Here is a 20,489-nt window from a genome sequence, read left to right on the forward strand (position 1 = left end):
TGTCCATGCATCTCTTAAAATGTGACACCCAGGATTAATCAACAAGCAATTAATAAGCATCTACTATAAAATACACTGGGAATACACACACACACACACACACACAAAAGGCAAATTGAACACAATGATTGAGCTAATTAAGACCTGTACTACATACTACAAAATTAGATATATAAAGCTTAACTACTTAGTTTCTCCCAAAATAAATAAATGTTTGGAAGTTACTCTTAAGAATTAATTCCCTCATACACAGATGGAAAATATACATGAAAATTCACTTAAGTAGAGAATTTATAAGAGTATTCTCCAAATGGCAACAATTCTTGTAGCATAGTAGATGAAATGCTAAAACAGACATCAAATAGTTTGGGTACTATTTCTAGCTCTTTAAGTTCCTAAATATATAAGCAGAGAAGACATTATCGTTTTGAACACTGGCTTTAGCCAATCTTTAAATGAAAAAACATTCAACTGAATTCAGGTATTTCCTTTCCACCAGATGATATTTGTGGAAATTTCAGCATGAGTCTTAAAACGACCATATTGGTAATGGCTTCTTTATATGCAACTGTAGTCTTTACGAGCTCCTCTGTGGAGTCAGCATGCCTTTACACATCAACTTCTTCCCTCATTTTAGAATACAATGACAGGTATCTTTAACTTCCTAGTTTCTTAGTCTACTCAACTCCCATTCCTATTCCTCTACTCTCCCTCAGCTATACAAAGGTCTGGCCATGACTTTAATCCTGCCATATCCACAAGTGTTTAAGAACTTTTACTTTTCTTTGTCTGATAACGGAAGTAATAAGCATTTATTAAACATCTATTGTGTTTCAGAAACTGTAATATATATATTACAAATATCATCTCATTTGATCTCATAATAATCCTGCAAGACAAAGGTTAAATGACTTGTTCAGGGTCATACAGCTAATACGCACCTGAGAATGGATTTGAAATCAGGTCTTTCTGACTTGATCTCATAAGTCTTTTATCTTATCTTTTCCTCTCTCTCTTAGGTCTCACTCTTCATACTCTTCCTACTCACCAAATTTCCAAATCCTCTATCTCTCAGTACTATCCAGGTGACTAGAATCTTATCAATCTTACTCTAGCTAAATTTAATCCCATTTCCAATCTTCCCTTGAAGAATTATATCAACTCTAAACTATCCTCTATTCCTGAAGTCTTTGTCAGCTTATTTTATTGCTGATCATGACTTGCCAAACTTTAATCCTAGATTACTCATTATAATGTCATTTTCACTTTTCCTCACATGTCCTTCAACAAATCTGGAGTCTATTTCAAATTTATGCTATCTAATTTGAACTAGATTCTACTCCCACCTGGCATTGTGTATCTTACTTACTAAAACTTCTCCCCAATTTATTTTCTCCTTAATCTACCTATACTATACTACCTACCTATACTCCTGACCCTCTCTATTGAGGACTTTGATTAATACTTTATACCCCTTCCCCAAAGTAAGGCCAATTATCATTAAATCCTCTTTCCTCTTCATGTCATATCTTTGTGAAACCATCCTATCTCTTCTTATCACTTCCTTTGTTTTGGTTTCTGATGAGGCAAGTCCTATCTGCCCAATAAGACCAACATCTCTATGTGTTTCCATGGCCCCATCTCTTCTTCTATTTGGCAGCAAACCGCCTCTACTTTCTACTATCCCCTGTCTCTCTTCTACCTCTTCTTATCTACTTTCTTTCTTTTTCCCTATCATCTAAAAGCATGCCTATTCTGGAAAAATCCTTGTAAACTGGACTAGGCTAGACAAATATTATTCTTTCTCTCTCCTCTTCTTTTCTGCTAAATTCCTTGAAAAAAACTGTCTACAAATGACGTTCTATCTTCTTTTGGTTTCTGCAAACTAGCTTCTGACCTCATTATTCAACTGAAACTATCTTCTCTATAACTATCAAACTCATTTTCAAACTGAATGATCCCATCCTTCCTGATTTCTTTGCCACATTTGATGCTGTTGATCACCTTCTTTTGAAGAAGAAACTCTGGGTTTTTGTGACTCTACTCTCTTCTGGTTCTGTCATCTAATTGCTTCTTGTCAGCTTATTTTCCTGGATCTTTATCCAAAAAATAATTAACAATTTGCTTATCCACTAAGGCTCTTTCTTGGCCCCTCTTCTCTCTAAACTCTGTCACTTGTGATGTCATCAACTTCCATAGGTTAAATTATCTTTGTACAAATTATTTTCATACCTACATAGCCCTAGTCTATTTCCTGATTTGAAGTCAGTTATTTCAAAGTAAGTCACCCAGAGACACTTAATACATCCAAAACAAAACTTGCCATCTTTCTCCTTCAATCACACTGTCTCCTAGTTTCTGGGGGGCACCTCATAGTACATTAGATAGAGCACTGAGTCTAAAGACAGGAAGACCTAAATTCAAATCCAGTCTCAGCTACTTAGTAGTTACTGTTAGGATCGAATGAGATAGTATTTGTAAAAGTGCTAAGCAGTGTGTGGCATATAGTAGGTGCTTGTTCCTTCCTCATCTTCCCTAGAACTGTTCAAACTACCACCATTCTTCTAGTCACTTAAGCTTAAAACCCTGCTGTCATGTTGGACTCTTTCACATGCCTTCACACATCCAATCAGTTGTCAGGTTGTTTCTTTCTCTTTTATTCTCATGCACATATCCTATTTTTCCCACTTGTTCAGCCATTACCCTTCTTCAGATCCTCAATATTCTTAGTTTAATAACTAGAAGAGCTTTATAATGGATCTCTCTGCCCTGAATCTGTCCCTACTCAAATTCATCCCCTTTCAAACTTTGTAAAGCATCGTTTGATTACATCATTTCCTTATTCAACACTCAAATGGCTCAATATTACCTACAAGATCAATAATACTGTGTTTGGCATTAAGGACTTCATAACCCATAAGCCCTTCTTACCTAGTCTTCTTCAATGTTACCAATATTTTCTGTACCACATAAAATCAAGCATGTTCTTTGGGTGTAGTCATCAATTCCAGAATGCTTTATTATCTGCATATCCTTGTATTAAGTTGACTGACAGTTTTACTTGAAAAGTATAACCATGCATATCTAATTTCTGTGTGACAGTCATTTGCCTCACCTATTTATTGCCAGGAATCCAAACTTTTATGTAATCTATTAAATGTATGTCATTTCTAAAGGAAATAATTTCTCACAGGTTGTTGATTCTACCTTATCTATTAACTAGTTTATAATTCAAGGCCTACATCTATTACACATGTGAAAGTCAACTTTACTGAAATAAAATAAACTTGTATATATGATGTAAATCAAGTATGTTTCTGAAGAGAGTTTAAGGTAATTTACCTTGGGAAGCTTGACAGGTGGCTCTCTGGATTCTTCTTCTTCATCACTATCTGAGTCACCACTCTGCACAGAACTCTTTGATGCAGCTGCCAATGATGTTTCCTTCTTCTGCCACTCCAGAACACAATGGCGTACATTGCAATAAACATTGAAAGCAGATGGATTGCTATGCAATTTGATATCTGGTATGATAACTGTATTTTCCAGGTTTTCAGACTGAAATACAAAGAGAACATTTTTTTTTTCAATTTTAACAAATAAATTATTTTCCTTTACCATAAAAAAAATATTTAGACTATTAGCTCTCTAACTAGATCAGTACCTACAACATTAAATGTGGCAGAGGTAACATGAAGGAGGACCATAATATCAAATTCAAAAAATAAATCCCTGCCCACTACACATATCTTTAGAAAATCACAAAATAACACTATCTATGTTGTACTGTAGTTTTATTTATTTTGTTAAATACTTCTCAATAAAATTTAGGTACAGAGGCAAGTTAGGCAACTCTGCTGTCGGGGATAAAAAGTTAGATTTAAAATCAGCAAAAAAAAAAAAAAAAAGTAAATTTACTTTGTTAAGTAAATGAACCATTTAAGATATGTCTATAATAGGACATTAAACAAATTTAATGTCTATTTTTATTGTCTTATCCTATGAAAATATCAACTGATATCACCTTGCCTATCAATTTCAGAATATCCTTAAGCACAATGTGTGTTTCCTATAAGGAAAATAGCAACACAAAATTGACAGTTAGATAATGGAGTAAAAAAGATAGGGAGAGATAAATTGGAAATAAAAAAAGACTTGGAGACAAGTATTGTGAGGTGTGTGTGTGTACATATGCATATATAATCAATGGACAGAAGTGTCAGTACCTCCAAACTCAGGATAGTTGAAAGACAAGATACATACATGTCTATTGCTAAAGAATATATTTAATATCTTTCTACCTTAGAGAGATTGCCAGAGTTTAATGGGGATAGATATGCATGTGTGGAAGAAAAAACAAGTGAAACAAGTACAAGAAAGAAAAGAGAAAGTCAGAGCCTCAGAGACAAATGATATAGAACCAGAGACAGAAAACTATTAAGTGAAACGGAGAGAATACTTTGTGTTTAACATTTTTTAGAAATGGATTAGGAGAATTATATACTTTTAGAGCCAGAAAGGGACTTCCAGAATGAAGCTACTTTGTTTTACAGTTGAAGAAGCTGATACCCAGAAGAGTTAAGCAACTTGAGCAATGTCACAGTATGTAGGATGAAAAAAAAGATTAAAAAAAAAAAATCAAGTCTCCTAGCTTCCAGTTCATTATAAAGAGAAGAAAAGAGGCTAGTCTTTGCATGTCATCAGTTCTGAAGACTCTTGTCTATTTTCCTCTCAAATTAATATATATAATATATATTCAACAAAACTCTAGAGCAGCAATCTTTCAAAAGTGTTATACCAAAAATGGAAAGTGAAAAAGACTGGTGAAGGCAATAGATAATAATTCTCAAGAAGAGAAAGATAAGCTGACAATAGGAACTTGTCACAAGCCTACAAAATTGGCAGATGTACCATTTTTGTATTCTCCTGGAATCTCTAAAATATTTTATTTTTTAAGATAGTCACCTGGGAGATTCAATTATGTGAGCTCGAGTAAGGACAACTGCTGTTTTTAATCTTAACACTGGAAGAATCAGAAATTAAGAATACCTCTAAGGATGAAGCTACGTTAATTGATATAGTGCTTTTTTTTTTTTTCCTTGTATCCAATAGGAAAATAAAATAAAGACAGGAGTATCAAAATTTCTATTTCAAAATAAAATTGTACTATTTTTGTGTCAACTACTGACCAATAAAAAGAAAAATGAAAAAGAAATAGATATTAAGATACCAACCCTTTATCTCAGACACATGTAAAGTATTGTTCTGCTTTCGCAAATCTAAGAAAGATATATAGGAAAAGGATATCTTGCTATAAACCCGCCCCCTCCCCCCCAATAATGAACTAGATAAATTAGAACCATTCCCAATAAGATCAGTAGTGAAATAAGGTTGCCCATTATCACCATTACTATTCAATAATATTGTATTAGAAATGTTAGCTTTGGTAATAAGAGAAGAAAAAGCAATTAAAGGAATTAGACTAAGTAAGGAGGAAACTAAATTATCACTCTTTGCAGATGATATGATGGTATACTTAGAAAATCCTAGAGAATCAACTAAAAATTACTAGAAACAATTCATAACTTAGCAAAGTTGCAAGATACAAAATAAATCCACATAAATCAAAAGCATTTTTATATGTTACTAACAAAGTCTAACAGCAAGAGACACAAAGAGAAATTCCATTTAAAATAAATGTAGATAATAAAAAACATTTGGGAGTCTACCTGCCAAAGCAAAGTCAAGAACTATATGAACACAATTACAAAGCACTTTCTAATAAATAAATAAAGTCACAAATAAAGTCAGATCTAATCTCTTTGGAAAATAACAAGTGCTCATGGGTAGGTATAACTAATACAATAAAAATGACAACATTATTTAAATTAATCCATTTATTCAGTGCCACACCAATCAAACTCCCAAGAAATTATTTTACAGGTCTAGAAAAAATAATAACAAAGTTCATCTGGAAGAACAAAAGGTCAAGAATCTCAAGGGAATTAATGAAATAAAATGTAAATGAAGGTGGCCTAGCTGTATCAGACCTAAAACTATATTGTAAAGCAGCAGTTATCAAAACCATTTGATACTGGCTAAGAAATAAGAGCAGTAGATCAGTGGAATAGGTTGGGTTCACTGGACAAAGTAGTAACTGACTTCAGTAATCTAGTGTTTGACAAATCCAAAGACCTCAGCTTTTGTGATAAGAACTCACTATTTGACAAAAACTGCTGGGAAAATTGGATATTAGCATGGTAGAAACTAGGCATTGATTCACACCTAACACCCTATAACAAAATAAGATTGAAATGGGGTTCATGATTTAGACTTGAAGAGTGATATTATAAGCAAATTAGAAGAACAAAGGACAGTTTATCTCTCAAATCTATGAAGAAGAAACGAATTTATGGCCAAAGAAGAACTTGAATGCAAAAATGGATCATTTTGATTACATTAATTTAAAAAGTTTTTGTACAGGGACAGTTAGATGGCACAGTAGATAGAGCACCAGCCCTGAAGTCAGGAGGATCTCAGTTCAAATCTGGCCTCAGACACTTAATACTTCCTAGCCATATGATCTTGGGCAACCCCAATTGCCTCGGCCAAAAAAAAAAAAAAAAAGTTTTTGTATAAACAAAACCAATGCAGACAAAATTAAAAGGGAAGCCATAAACTGGAGAAAAAAAAAAAAGAATTCAAGCCATTCTCCAATTGATAAATGGTCAAAGGATATGAACAGACAATTTTCAGATGAAAAAATTAAAGCTATTTCTAGTCATATGAAAAGTTGTTCTAAATAATTATTGATTAGAGAAATGCAAATTAAGACAACTCAGAAGTACCACTACACAATTCTCAGATTGGCTAAGATGACAGGAAAAAAATCAATAAACCTGTGTCAGACGTAACCCCATCTATAAAATAGGGATAATAATTTTATCCATCTTTCAGGTTTGTTGTGAAAATCAAATGAGTTAATATTTAGTACAATGCTTTGAGAACCTAAAGTACTATATAAATGCTTGCTGATGATGATAGCAAAAATATGCTATATCCAGTCACATTTAGAAATACGTATTTAAAATAAAATGAGAATTGTAGATGAAATCAGTAATTAATAAGCAGGTCAATATTTTTTTCACTTTCACTTATTTCACTTTCAGTATAGGTTTTCCATATTATCTGTGGCTCCAACTTTCATAAATTTAGCTGCTGTATTTCTGGATCAAAGTATGAATATAAATATCTTAAATTATTTTAATATTTCAAAAATATCCACCAAATATTTCAGAGGAAATCTGTTACAAAATGAATATTTCATATTCAATCACCAAGAAAAATTTCAATTCCTCTTTTAGCTTAAATGTCAATTGAAGTCCTCTGTCAGGAGAAAGTCCTATGCTAATGGTTCACAATAATATGTAAGTATCCTATGTTCTACACCCATATTATTTTATAATTTTTCTCTTTCTTGGGTTATCATTATTGATGTTTAATGTTAAATGTCTATTTAATATTTAACATTTTTATTTATTATTTTATGTTTCCCTGTTAAAAACAATTTTTAATATGCTCAAAATTTTTTTAGTTTCAATTTTTCTCTTTAAGAAGGAAAGCAATTAGAAATAGTTTATATTTCTATAGTAATGAAAAACATATTTCCACATTAGTCGTGTTATAAAAGAAAATACAGAACAAAAATAAAAACAGAAATAAGTTTTTAAAAAGTATGCTTTGATTTGCCTGCAGATGCCATCAGTTCTTTTTTCTGAAATAGTATTTTTCATCACAAGTCCTTCAGAACTATCTTACATTACTGTATTGCCGGTAATAGCTAAGGCTTTCAAAGTTGATCATTACACATTGTTTCTGTTATTGTGTACAATGTTTTCCTGATTCTGTTCATTTCATTTTGCATCAGTTTGTGTAAGCCTTTCCAGGTTTTTCTGAAGGCATTTGCTCATCATTTCTTATACCACTATAGTATTCCATCACAATTTGTTCAGCCATTTCCCAACTGATGTGCATCCCCTCAATTTCCAATTTTGTACCACCATGAAAAGAGCTGTTATAAGTATTTTTATACTCATAGGCTCTTTTCTTTTTTTTTAAATCTCTTTGTAATAGACACCTAACAAGCAAGATTTTAAAATTTTATAAATCCTTGAAACATTGTTCCAAACTGCTCTCTAAAGTGAATCAGTTCACCATTGTATCAACAGCATATTAGTGTCTCAATGTTTTTTACATCTTCTCCAATGATTCATTATTTTCCTTTTCTTTCATAGATGTAGGGTGGTATCTCAGAGTTGTTTTTAACTTGAATTTCTTTGATCAATAGTGATTTAGAACATTTTTTTTTCATATTAGTGTAGATCCCTTTGACTCCATCTGAAAACTGCTTATACTTAGTTTTCATAGTTCATTCAGCACTTATCAATTGGGGACTGACTTATATCCTTAAAATTTTGATTCAGTTTTCCCATATATTTGAGAAATGAGGGCTTTATTAGAGAAACCTGTTGTAAATTTTTTTCTTCACAATAATGATTTCTGTATATTTTTTTTATCCCATTTCCCCCCATTTCTCTCTCTTTCTCCCTGTCTTTCACTCTGTGCTTTCTCAAAAGTGTCTTGCTTCTGTCTACTCTTTCCCCCCCAATCTATCTTCCCTTCTATCAATTATTTTCCCCTTCTCTTATTCTCATACCTTCCTACTTCCTTGTAGGAATGAATTTCTATACTCAACTATGTTATTCTTTCTTTAAGCCAATTCCAAGTTATTCATTTTCCCCTCCACTGTAAAAATTCTTCTACACATCTATTATATGAGATAATTTACCCTATGTTACCTCTCACATTTTTACCTTTTCCCAGTACATTTCCCTCTTAATTTTATTTTTTTAAAGATATCAACCATCATAGTCAAATGTCATATATCCTCTGTCTATGTATACCCCTAACTACTTTAATGTGATAAAGTTCTTAAGAGCTACAAGTATCATCTCCCTGTGTCAGAATATAAATAGTTTAATCTTATATTTTCTATTTTTTTACCTTATAAAACTTATTTTTCCTGTTTATCTTCTTAGCTTCTCTTGATTCTTATATTTGAAAATCATATTTTCTGTTCAGCTCTGGTCTTTTCATCAAGAATGCTTGAAAGTTCTTCATTTCATTGAATATCCATTTTTCTCCCTGAGGATTATTATATTTTGTTTCACTGGCTGTTACTTGTAATCTTAGCTCCTTTACTTTCCAGAATATCATATTCCAAGCTGTATGATGTTTTAATGTAGAGCTGTTAGATCCTGTGTTATCCTGATTGTGGCTCCATAATATGAACTGTTTATTTCTTGCTGTTCCCAATATTTTCTCCTCTTGTCTGGGAGCTCTGGAACGTAGCAATAATATTTCTTTAAGTTTTTATTTGGAGATCTATTTCAGGAGGTCATTAGTGGATTCTTTCAATTTCTATTTTACTCTCTGGTTCTAGGATTTCCAGGGCAGTTTTCCTTAATAATTTTCTTGAAAGGTGATGTCTAGGTTTTTTTTATGATTTTGGTTTTCAAGTAGTCCAATAATACTGAGAGAAATTACCATTTTTTACTTAACTAATAACTCATTATTAACTAGGATTCAGGCTTTTTATTTCCTCATTTAGGGAGCAATCCCTATAAAGCAGTCAATCTCTGAAGGACACGGCTGATAGATGAAATGGTCCAAATCTTCCAAGAACATGCTCTATGGCAATCTTGGCTAGGATCCCACCCAACCAGGAGCCCTTACTTTAGTTTAGAATGTAAACAAAATCTTTTTTTTTAATTTAATCTTATTTAATAATAACTTTATATTGACAGAATCCATGCCAGGGTAATTTTTTTACAACATTATCCCTTGCACTCGTTTCTGTTCCGATTTTTCCCCTCCTTCCCTCCACCCCCTCCCCTAGATGGCAAGCAGTCCTATATATGTTAGATATGTTGCAGTATATCCTAGATACAATGTATGTTTGCAGAACCGAACAGTTCTCTTGTTGCACAGGGAGAATTGGATTGAGAAGGTAAAAATAACCCGGGAAGAAAAACAAAGATGCAGATAGTTCACATTCATTTCCCAGTGTTCTTTCTTTAGGTGTAGCTGCTTCTGTCCATTAGAATGTAAACAAAATCTAATCTAGGTGATTTCAAACCCCAAAGCATCAATTCTATTGGAATTTAGAACAATCCAGCTCATAAAGAAGAAAAATAATCAGAGTAGTTTTGAGAAAATTGAGTCTTATGATGAAGGCACATTATTAGAGGAAAAGCTGAAGGCTTTCACCTCATCTCATCTGAAAGTCTACCCCCTCATCAAATATTCACAAATTAAAGTTGATGTTCACCTATTGGGGCACTCTTTCCCCAAGATACTGAAATACTCATATAGTTTTGTCTTTGATTATTAAGTGAAATCAATGAACATACATTTATTATCAGCTAGCCTATTTAGTAATTATTAATTACCCAGAAACTATCTCTTGAGCTATTCATTCATCTTAGTTCTTAAATTATCCCTTCTTGATCTATTTTCTAGTCAATTGTTTTTCCAGAGGTAATTCACATTTTCTTCAATTTTTTCATTCTTTTGATGCAATTTTATTGTTTCTTGAAATCTCATAAAGCCATAATTTTAAAGTAATTTTTTCTTCTGTAATTTCTGTACTCTTTTTCCATTTGGTCGATTCTACTTTTTAAGGAATCTTTTTCTTTAAGTTGTTATTTTCTTATTTTCTGAGTCTCTTTTACCAAGCTGTTGACTCTTTTTGCATAATTTTTTTTGCATAACTCAAAATTTCTTTTCCCCTTTTCCCCCTCTATCTCTCTTATTTGAGTGGATTATGGTATTACTGAGAAAAGCAAAGTCATTTATAGTTGGTCATCTCAGAATATTACTATTACTTTCTATACAGTAAATTTCACTTTGCCTATTCATGGAGGACTTTCCGAGTTTGTATGAGAGCATCCTGCTCATCAATTCCATAGAAAAATAATATTCCATGACAATCACATACCATAATTTATTCAGCCATTCAGTACAAATATTTTTGTACATATCGGACCTTTTCCTTTTTTTTTTTTAAATCTCTTTTGGTATTCATACCTAGTAGTGGTATTATTAGGTCAAAGGATATACATGAATTTGTAGCTCTTTGGGCATAAATATTTTTTGATGACATATCAACTGGGACATGGCTCTATAAATTTGACTCAATACCCTCTATGTTTGAGAAATAAGGTCTTATTAGAGAGACTTGCTTCAAAATTCTTTTTACAGTTACAATTGTGCTGTATCTCCCCCATTTATTCGATTCTCTCTCCTTTCACTCTGTGTGTTCTCAAAAGTGTTTTGCTACTGACCACTCTCTCCCCCAATATGCTCTCTCTTTTATCACTCTCCTCCCCCTTCCTATATCTCATTTCCCTCCTACTTTCCAGAAGGGCAAGATAGAATTCTATACTCATTTTGAATGTGTATGTTATTTCCTCTTCGAGTCAATTCTGATGAGAGTAAGGTTCACACACTCCTCAGTCCTCTCCACTTTAAAACCTTTTTCTTGCCTCTTTATGACAGATAATTTACAGCATTCTACTTCTCCCTTTCCCTTTCTCCCAGTACATTCCTCTCTCACCCCTTAATTTCATCATTAAAAAAAAAAGATTATCTTTCATATGCAATTCATACCTGTGTTCTCTGTCTATATATACTCCTTCAAACTGCCAAAATAAGAAAGTTCTAATGAGTTACAAGTATCATCCTTGAATGTAGGAATACAAACAGATAACCATATCAAATCCCTTATATCACTTTTTTGAAGACGTTCCAATGTCCTATATTTGAAAATCAAACTTTCCATTTAGCTCTAGTCTTTTCATCATGAATGCCTGAAAAACCCTCTATTTCACTGAATATCCCCCCTTTCCCCTGAAGAATTAAGGATTACATTCAGTTTTGCTAGGTAAGTGATTCTTGATTGTAATCCTAGCTCCACTCCACTAGAATATCATATACCAAGCCTCCCTGTCTTTTAATGCAGAAGCTGCTAAATCTTGTGTTATCCTGACTGTAGCTCCACTATACTTGAATTGTTTCTTTCTGGATGCTTGCAATATTTTCTCCTTGACCAGAAGGTCTAGAATTTAGCTATGATATTCCTGGGAGTTTTCATTTTGGGATCTCTTTCAGAAGGTGTTAGATGTATTCTTTCTTTTTTACCCTCTAGTTCTAGTACTAGAACAGTTTTCCTTGATAATTTCTTAAAAGATAATGTCGAGACTTTTTTGTGATCATGATTTTCAGAAAGACCAATAGTTTTTAAATTATCTCTTTGGGAAATGCAAATTAAAACAACTCTGAAATATCACTACACATCTCAGACTGGCTTAGATGACAGGAAAAGATAATGATGAATGTTGGAGGGAATGTGGGAAAACTGGGTCACTATTGTTGGTGGAACTGTGAATGGATCCAAATATTCTGGAGAGCAATTTTGAACTATGTTCAAAAAGTTATCAAACTGTGCATACCCTTTGATCCAACAGTATTTCTACTGGGCCTGTATCCCAAAGAGATGTTAAAGGAGGGATAGGAACCCATATGTACAAAATATTTGTGGCAGCCCTTTTTGTAGTGGCAAGAAACTGGAAAATGAATGGGTGCCCATCAATTGGAGAATAACTGAATGAATTAAGGTATATGAATGTTATGGAATATTATTGTTCTATAAGAAACGACCAGGAAGATGATTTCAAAGAGGCCTGGAGAGACTTACATGGACTGATGCTAAGTAAAATGAACAGAACCAGGAGATCTTTATACATAATATGTATACATATATTGGATTTAACATATATTTCTATCATGTTTAACATATATTGGACTAGTTGTCATCTAGAGGAGGATGTGGGGGAAAAGGGGGGAATTGGAACACAAAGTTTTGCAAGGGCTAATGTTGAAGAATTGCTCATGCATATGTTTTGAAAAATAAAAAGCTTTAATTTAAAAAAAAATTATCTCTCTAGGATTTATTTTCCAGGTCAGTTGTTTTTCTAATGAGATATTTCTAATTTTTTTTCTATTTTCCTTTTTTTTCCTTTTGGTTTTGCTTTATTGTATCTTGATTTCTCATAAAGTCACTAACTTCCATTTGCTCAATTATAATTTTTAAGGAATTGTTTTCCTCAGCGAGCTATTGTATATCCTTTCCCATTTGGCCAATTTTGCTTTTTAAGGCATTCTTCTCCTCATTAGTTTTTTTGTATTTCCTTTTGCACCATTCTCAGTTCTTTTCCTATTTTTTTCCTCCATTTCTCTTATTTAATTTTCAAAATCCCCTTTGAGTTCTTCCATGGCCTGAACCCAAAGCCTGAGCTCTGGATGTAGGAGCTCTGACTTTTGTTACCTTCTTCTGAGTGTGTGTTTTGATCTTCCTTGTCACCGTAGTAACTTTCTATGGTCAGAAATTTTTGTTGTTCTCTGCTCACTTTCCTAGCCTATTTCTCAGCTTTTAACACTTTGTTAAAGTAGGACTCTGGTTCCAGAGTGAAGAGTGCATTGTTCCAAGCTTCAGGGATTTTGTGCAGCTGTTTTCAGAGATTCTTCTAGGGACATGACCATAAGCACTCTTTTCTGCCCTGGAATTGTTAGGAGTGTCCCTGCCATTCAAAATCTAGTGTGCTAAAGCTACAGAGTCCTACTTTGCTGGCACTGGGGCCTGGGCTATGCTGGCATGGTGCTAGGACTGCGTGCTACATTCCCAACCTGTTAGCACAAATCTTTTCTGCTAACTTTCCAAATCCTCTTTGTTGTTTCTGGGCTGAGAGGTCTGGAAGCTACCAGTACTGATGATGATTCAGATGTCCCTAGACCTATCCCTGCTTTGCTGTCATGGGGCCAGAGCCAGAGAATGCAATGGTGTGGCTTACACCACGACTGCATGTTGGACTCCCATCCTATTGTCACAGACCTTTTCTGCTGGAAAATGTTCCACTCCGTCTTTTTGGGTATTCTGATGCTCTAAAATTTGTTTAGAATCATTATTTAAAGAAATTTGGAACAATCTGGAGAATGAGGTTGGAGGACTTGGTGCCTTTACTCTGCCATCTTAGCTCTGCCCTCCCCTAGAAAACATACATCTCTTATTTGATTTTTAAAATTCTTTTTGAACTCTTCCATAAATTCTTGTTGAACCTGAAATTGGTTCACATTTTTCTTTGAGGGTTTGGATATAGCACATTTCCCTTTCTTGTCTTCTTTTGGGTTTATGTTTTGATTTTCCTTGTTACCACAATAACTTTCTAATATCAGGTCCTTTTTTGTTGTTGTTTGCTCATTTTTCTGGCTTATTTCTTGACTTTTAACTTTATGGTAATGGACTCTGCTTCTGGGTTGAAGAGGAGCTGCCCCAAGTTTCAGTTTTCAGAGCTAGTTGGGCCAGGAAGGTAGGAAAGGGGGAAATGGAAGAGGAAACAGGACATGGATGCCAGTAATTTTTAGTTTTTCCAAGTTGGTAGGATTTAAGGAGAGGTGTGTTTATGACTTTCTTGGCCTATCCTCTAGTCTGGGAGTATCCAGAAGCACTCCTTTCTGTCCTGGAACTGTTACCAAAGTCTTCCCTCTGCTTAAGCCACAAATCCTGCTGTACTAGTAGTGTTCCTCTGCAAACTAGGCCTGTGACCTGGATCTGTCTGTAAGCAATGTAAGAGTCCTGCATCCAATGCCAGCAAAGCAACCCCTGTAATCTCCTTCTGACCAGTTGTCCAATCCTCTTACCATCTGTGGGTTAAGAGCACCAGAAGCCACTTTATTTCATCATTTTCCAAACAGCTTTCCTTTCATGGTTATTTTTAAAAAATAAAACTGATTATTTTTATAACATCTTTTAAAAATTCCTATATAAACTGATATAATATAAAAGAACGCAATCTATTAAATTGAACAAAGGACCACATTTTAACCTTGTGGATGCCACAGTACACATTCTAATTCAATTCTTCTACATTATATCATTTTCATTAAAAAGTTCTCCAATCATATTATACATGTGTGGATCCTATAAATAGGTTTGCAAAGTAAGAAATCTTCTGGAAAATCAGTTCCAAAAATTTATGCAAATAAACATATAGAGAATTTTCTTTCCCACAGTATTAACTCTAAATGGCATTATTCGACTCCGCTTTGCATATGATTCACCAAGCATTGTTTCAACTGTACTGATAGTAGCAAGTAGCACCAATTTAGCAATGCTATAAGCAATATTATTCAAAGCAAGTCCTCCTTTTTTGATGAAAGAGACATTGTTTGGGAAAAGGGCTGTTTTTGGTTATTAAAAGAATCTAATTTTTTCAGGAAAAAAAACCTCTTAGTTCACTTTTGCATTTTACACATACACATTCAAGATATTTCAATTTATTGATTTTCATGCTATATACTACTAAAGCATCTCAACAAAGGAAGCAGTGGGCCTTCTTCTCAAACCATATAGTTATGCATTCCATGTACCAGTGCCCCACGGTCTCTAGATTTGGGCTTTTTTTTTTTTTCCTATTTCTATTACCTAAACTGTTTCTACTGGTTTTGTTTATATTTCTTTTCAACTGTTCCTGGGAAATACTTTTCAAAGTCATTATATATTTATCACGAAATGACTTTTTTTTTCAGTTTAAAAAAAATAATAAAGTTGCTAAACTTAATGACAAAATTCTATATCAGCATATATAACAATTGAATTATTTAAATTTTTAAATTTGGGGGCAATCAGCACACTATATTACATTTACCAAAGTGAAAAGGGGCTGATAGGAACTACATCTGTCATTTAGATGGCATAGGGAACTTCCAGATGAAGAAATTGTCTCTATAAATGCACTTCAGTATCTCCTCTGCAACTTATAGAATTGTTTTTATATAGAATATTGTCTCTGGCAATGACAAGTTGGCTCACAGAGTCAGCATGTATTGGAGTTAAGACTTGAATCCATCTTGTCACTGAGTCTAAGTCTCTGTCTATTATACTACATTGCTGATATTGTAGTGCTTTCAACTTTCACAGACTGTTCAACTTGATATTCAAATATTATCAAGTAGTACAATGATTTAATTCACTGTATTCTAAGAACTTATACTGCATTGGTGCCAATTTTTTTTATCTGGGTATAAATTTTGACTTGGCTATTGATGCTATAAATGTAACATATCCAATGACCAATAAGAAATTCCTATATATAGTAGAGCAGAGATTCCTAACGTGAGGTGTATAAACCCTCAAGAGGACTGTGGGACAGATTTCAAGGGGATGTGTGAACTATTCTTTGGTTCTTTTTGTAATCTATAAATTTTATTTTATGCATTTCAAAACATCCTGAAGGGGGATCCATCAGCTTCACCAAACAACTAAAGGGACACACAGCACCAAAAAGGTTAAGAATCCTTCTCCTATACATGGTTGGTGGAAGTGTGAACAGATCTAACCATGTTGGAGAGCAATCTGAAACTATGCTCAAAAAGCTTGGCATACTTTGATCCAGCAGTGTTTCTACTATGATTATATCCCAAAGAAATATTAAAGGAGGGAAAGGGATCCACATGTGCAAAAATGTTTGTGGCAGCCCTTTTTGTAGTGACAAGAAACTGGAAACTGAGTGGATGCCCATCAATTGGAAAATGGCTGAGTAAATTGTGGTATATGAATATTATGGAATATTATTGTTCTATAAGAAACAATCAGCAGAATGATTTCAGAGAGATCTGGAGAGACTTACATGAACTGATGCTGAGTGAAGTGAGCAGAACCAGGAGATCATTAGATATTTCAACAACAATACTATATGATGATCAATTCTGATGGATGTGTCTCTCTTCAACAATGAGATGATTCAAACTAGTTCCAATTGTTCAGTAATGAAGAGAACCATCTACCTCTAAAGAGAAGACTGTGGGAACTGAGTGTGGGCCACAACGTAGCATTCTCACTCTTTCTGTTATTTGCTTGCATTTTGTTTTCTTTCTCAGGTTTTTTTTTTCTTCTTGATCCGATTTTTCTTGTGCAGTAAGATAACTATAAATATGTATACATATATTGGATTTAGTATGTATTTTAACATATTTAACATGAATTGGACTACCTGCCATTTAAGGGAGGAGGTGGGGGGGAAAGAAGGGATAATTTAGAGCAGAAGGCTTTGCAAGGGTCAATGGTGAAAAATTACCCATGCATGTTTTGTAAATAAAAAGCCTTAATTTAAAAAAAAAAAAGAATCCTTCTCCAAGAGGAACAAAATTATATTACTCTTGGCAAGTTCCCCTTACAGGAAATCAAAAGTTTTAGCTAAATAAAAAGATGGTATATAGCTTCTTCTTGGAGACAAGGAAAATAGTTGGCAAATTTGGCTTCAGCACAGATCCAAAGACAACAAAAAATACCCCACATAGGATAGTTAGTTATTTCTTATTCTATTGCTCGTGAGAAGTATCTGAAAAAAAGACTACTATAAACAGTTTATGTACTAATATCTATTTCAGAGAATGAAAAGGTAGATTCTATGAAGAAATTGATAAAACTGTCCAAAATAAATCAATCCATAGTTTCAATCCATGTGCCACTAAGACACATATGGAGAAAATGATAGATTGCAAAACAAGGATCTTATGAAAAGACTGAGAGAGGCCCAAAACTTATGAAATTAAAAAAAAAAAAAAGGCTTATGCACTGCTATTTTTTTTTTTGAAGAATCAGTTGTTTACCACCACAAAAAGAGCTGCTTCAAACATTTTTTATACCTTTAAGGATTTTTCCTGTTTTTTTTTGATCTTTAGAAATATAAGCATAGTGGTGGCAGTTGTAGCACTGAGCCAAATATGGTATATGATTGGTATAAAATACTATTTGTGTCATATAGGAAATAATGTAAGGAATCTTTTTTGAGAAACCTAATAAAGCAGTATGAGCTGATCTACAGTGAAATGATCCACCCGCTTTCCAACAGAGAAATGATAAATTAAATATGCATATAGAGATATTCATTTTTGGACATGGATGATATGAGAATTTGTTACAAAAATTTTTATTTTCAGTGGGGGAAGAAGGTAAGAGGAAGAAAAGATAAATGACTATTAAATGAATAAAATAAAACAATGGTCTTTCATCTTGCAAAATATCACTATTTCCCTGCCTTTCTTCCTGAAACTTCATGTGCCAGTTTGGCACTATAAGGAATCAGAAAAAATTATTTTTTATTAACAATATACCATAATTGTCTTAATACTACATATTTACTTAGGTACATACGATACCATATTATAAATTAGTTTATAATTGTTTGCCACAAAAAGAGAGTTGCTATAAACATTCTTGAACATATAGGGTTTTTTTCCTTTCCCCCTGATCACTGTGGGAAAAGACCTAATAGAATATTGCTGGGTCAAAGGTAGACAAGGTTTTATAACACTTTGGGCATAATTCCAAATTGCTTTCTAAAATGATTGGATCAATTCACAATTTCACCAACAATATATAGTGTCCCAGTTTTTCCATATTTCTTACAGAATTTTTCATTTTGTCAATTTCCCCATCTATAATTTTAGCCAATCTGATAGGTATAAGATGGTACTTTAGATTTGTTTTAATTTGTATTTCTCTAATCAGTAATGATTCAGAACATTTTTTTATAAGGGGCTATATATATATATGTATATATATAGCTTTGATTTCATTGGCCTTTATTAAATCTTTATTAAAGTCTTTATTAAAATAGAAATCCAATTTTTTAAAAAACCACTTTTTTTTCAAAACATATGCATGGATAATTTTTCAACATTAATCCTTGCAAAACCTTGTGTCCAATTTTCCCCCCTTCCTTCCCCTAGATGACAAGTAATCTAATATATGTAAAACATGGGAGAAATAGATGTTAAATCCAATATATGCCTACATATTATACAATTATGTTGCGGCCCAAGAAAAACCAAATCAAACAGGAAAAAAAAATGAGAAAGAATATAAAATAAAATGCTTACATGTTGTGTTGTGAACCACACTCAGTTCCCACAGTCCTCTCCCTGGGTGCAGATGGCTCTTTTCATCACAAGATCATTGGAATTACTCTGAATCATCTCATTGTTGAACAGAGCCACGTCCATCAGAATTGATCATTATATGATCTTGTTGTTGCCATGTATAATGATCTCCTGGTCCTGCTCATTTCCCTCAGCTTCAATTCATGTAAGTCTTTCTAGCCCTCTCTGAAATCATCCTGCTGGTCATTTCTTATAGAACAATAATATTCCATAACATTCATATACCATAACTTAATTAGCAGCTATTCTCCAATTGACAGGCATCCACTCAGTTTCCAGTTTCTGGCCACTACAAAAAGGGCTGCCACAAACATTTTTGCACATGTGGGTCTCTTTCCCTCCTTTAAGATCTCTTTGGGATATAATCCTAGTAGAAACACTGCTGGGTCAAAGGGTGTGCAACAGTTTGATAACTTTTTGGGCATAGTTCCAAACTGTTCTCTAGAATGGTTGGATTCGTTCACAGGTCCACCAATAACATATCTGTGTCCCAGTTTTCCCACATCCCCTCTAACATTCGACATTATCTTTTCCTGTCATCTTAGCCAATCTGAGAAGTATGTAGTAGTATCTCAGAGTTGTCTTAATTTGCATTTCTCTGATCATCAGTGATTTAGAGCACCTTTAGAGATCCAATTTTGATAAGTCAGTTTTGTATTATTTATTCTGTAATTGAGTTTTCAACACTACAACTAAAAAAATTTAAAGAAATCAATTGTACACAAAGAATTGAGACACACCATTATAGTGAAAAAAACAATATACTGGTCCTATATTGTTCCAAAAATACAGAGTCTAACAACTGAGTAAATTCAAGACAAATGGAATAACATAGAAATAACATATAAAATACTCCAACTGACTGGTATCAAAATTCTATCTTGCTATTAACAAATTTGATGTTAAATACAAAGCAGCAGGGAAGGCAGAATAAATAAAGCATTGTACTTAAAGCCAAGAAGACTTGACAGGCTTCAAATTCTACCAACAACACTATGTATGATTTTGAGAAATCAATTAACTTCTATGTGTCTCAGACTTTCAGTTCCCTAAGATTAATCTATTTACTATGTCACTAGCAGCTTGTGTCTGCATAGAGTAAGTTCCCATAATAAGGATTCTCTATGCTGATGAAATAGTAAATCCTTTAAGTAGAGGTATTAAATAAATATTCATGAATGGTGCAATCAATACAGTACTAGACTTAACAGTAAGAAAGAAGAGTTCATATCGTGTTTCAGACACTTACTAGATGGGTCATTTAATTTCTGTGCCTCACTTTCCAAAACTGTAAAATATGGAAGAGATCAGATTTAATGTCCTCCAAAGTCCCTTTCAGATCTAAATCTATGATCCTATGATCCTATATA

General features: G+C 33.3%; 1 protein-coding gene across 1 annotated transcript in view; it reads right to left on the bottom strand.

The window, feature by feature from the left end:
* The window catches only part of MYCBP2 (MYC binding protein 2), a 318,733-nt gene that overhangs the window by 255,712 nt on the left and 42,532 nt on the right, over positions 1-20,489 (bottom strand). The window contains exon 3 of the mRNA XM_051983950.1: positions 3,343-3,558. Within this exon, the coding sequence (XP_051839910.1) occupies positions 3,343-3,558 (216 nt within the window). The remainder of the gene's footprint in view (positions 1-3,342; positions 3,559-20,489) is intronic.

Source organism: Antechinus flavipes, chromosome 3, assembly GCF_016432865.1.
Source record: "Antechinus flavipes isolate AdamAnt ecotype Samford, QLD, Australia chromosome 3, AdamAnt_v2, whole genome shotgun sequence".
NCBI lineage: Eukaryota > Metazoa > Chordata > Mammalia > Dasyuromorphia > Dasyuridae > Antechinus > Antechinus flavipes.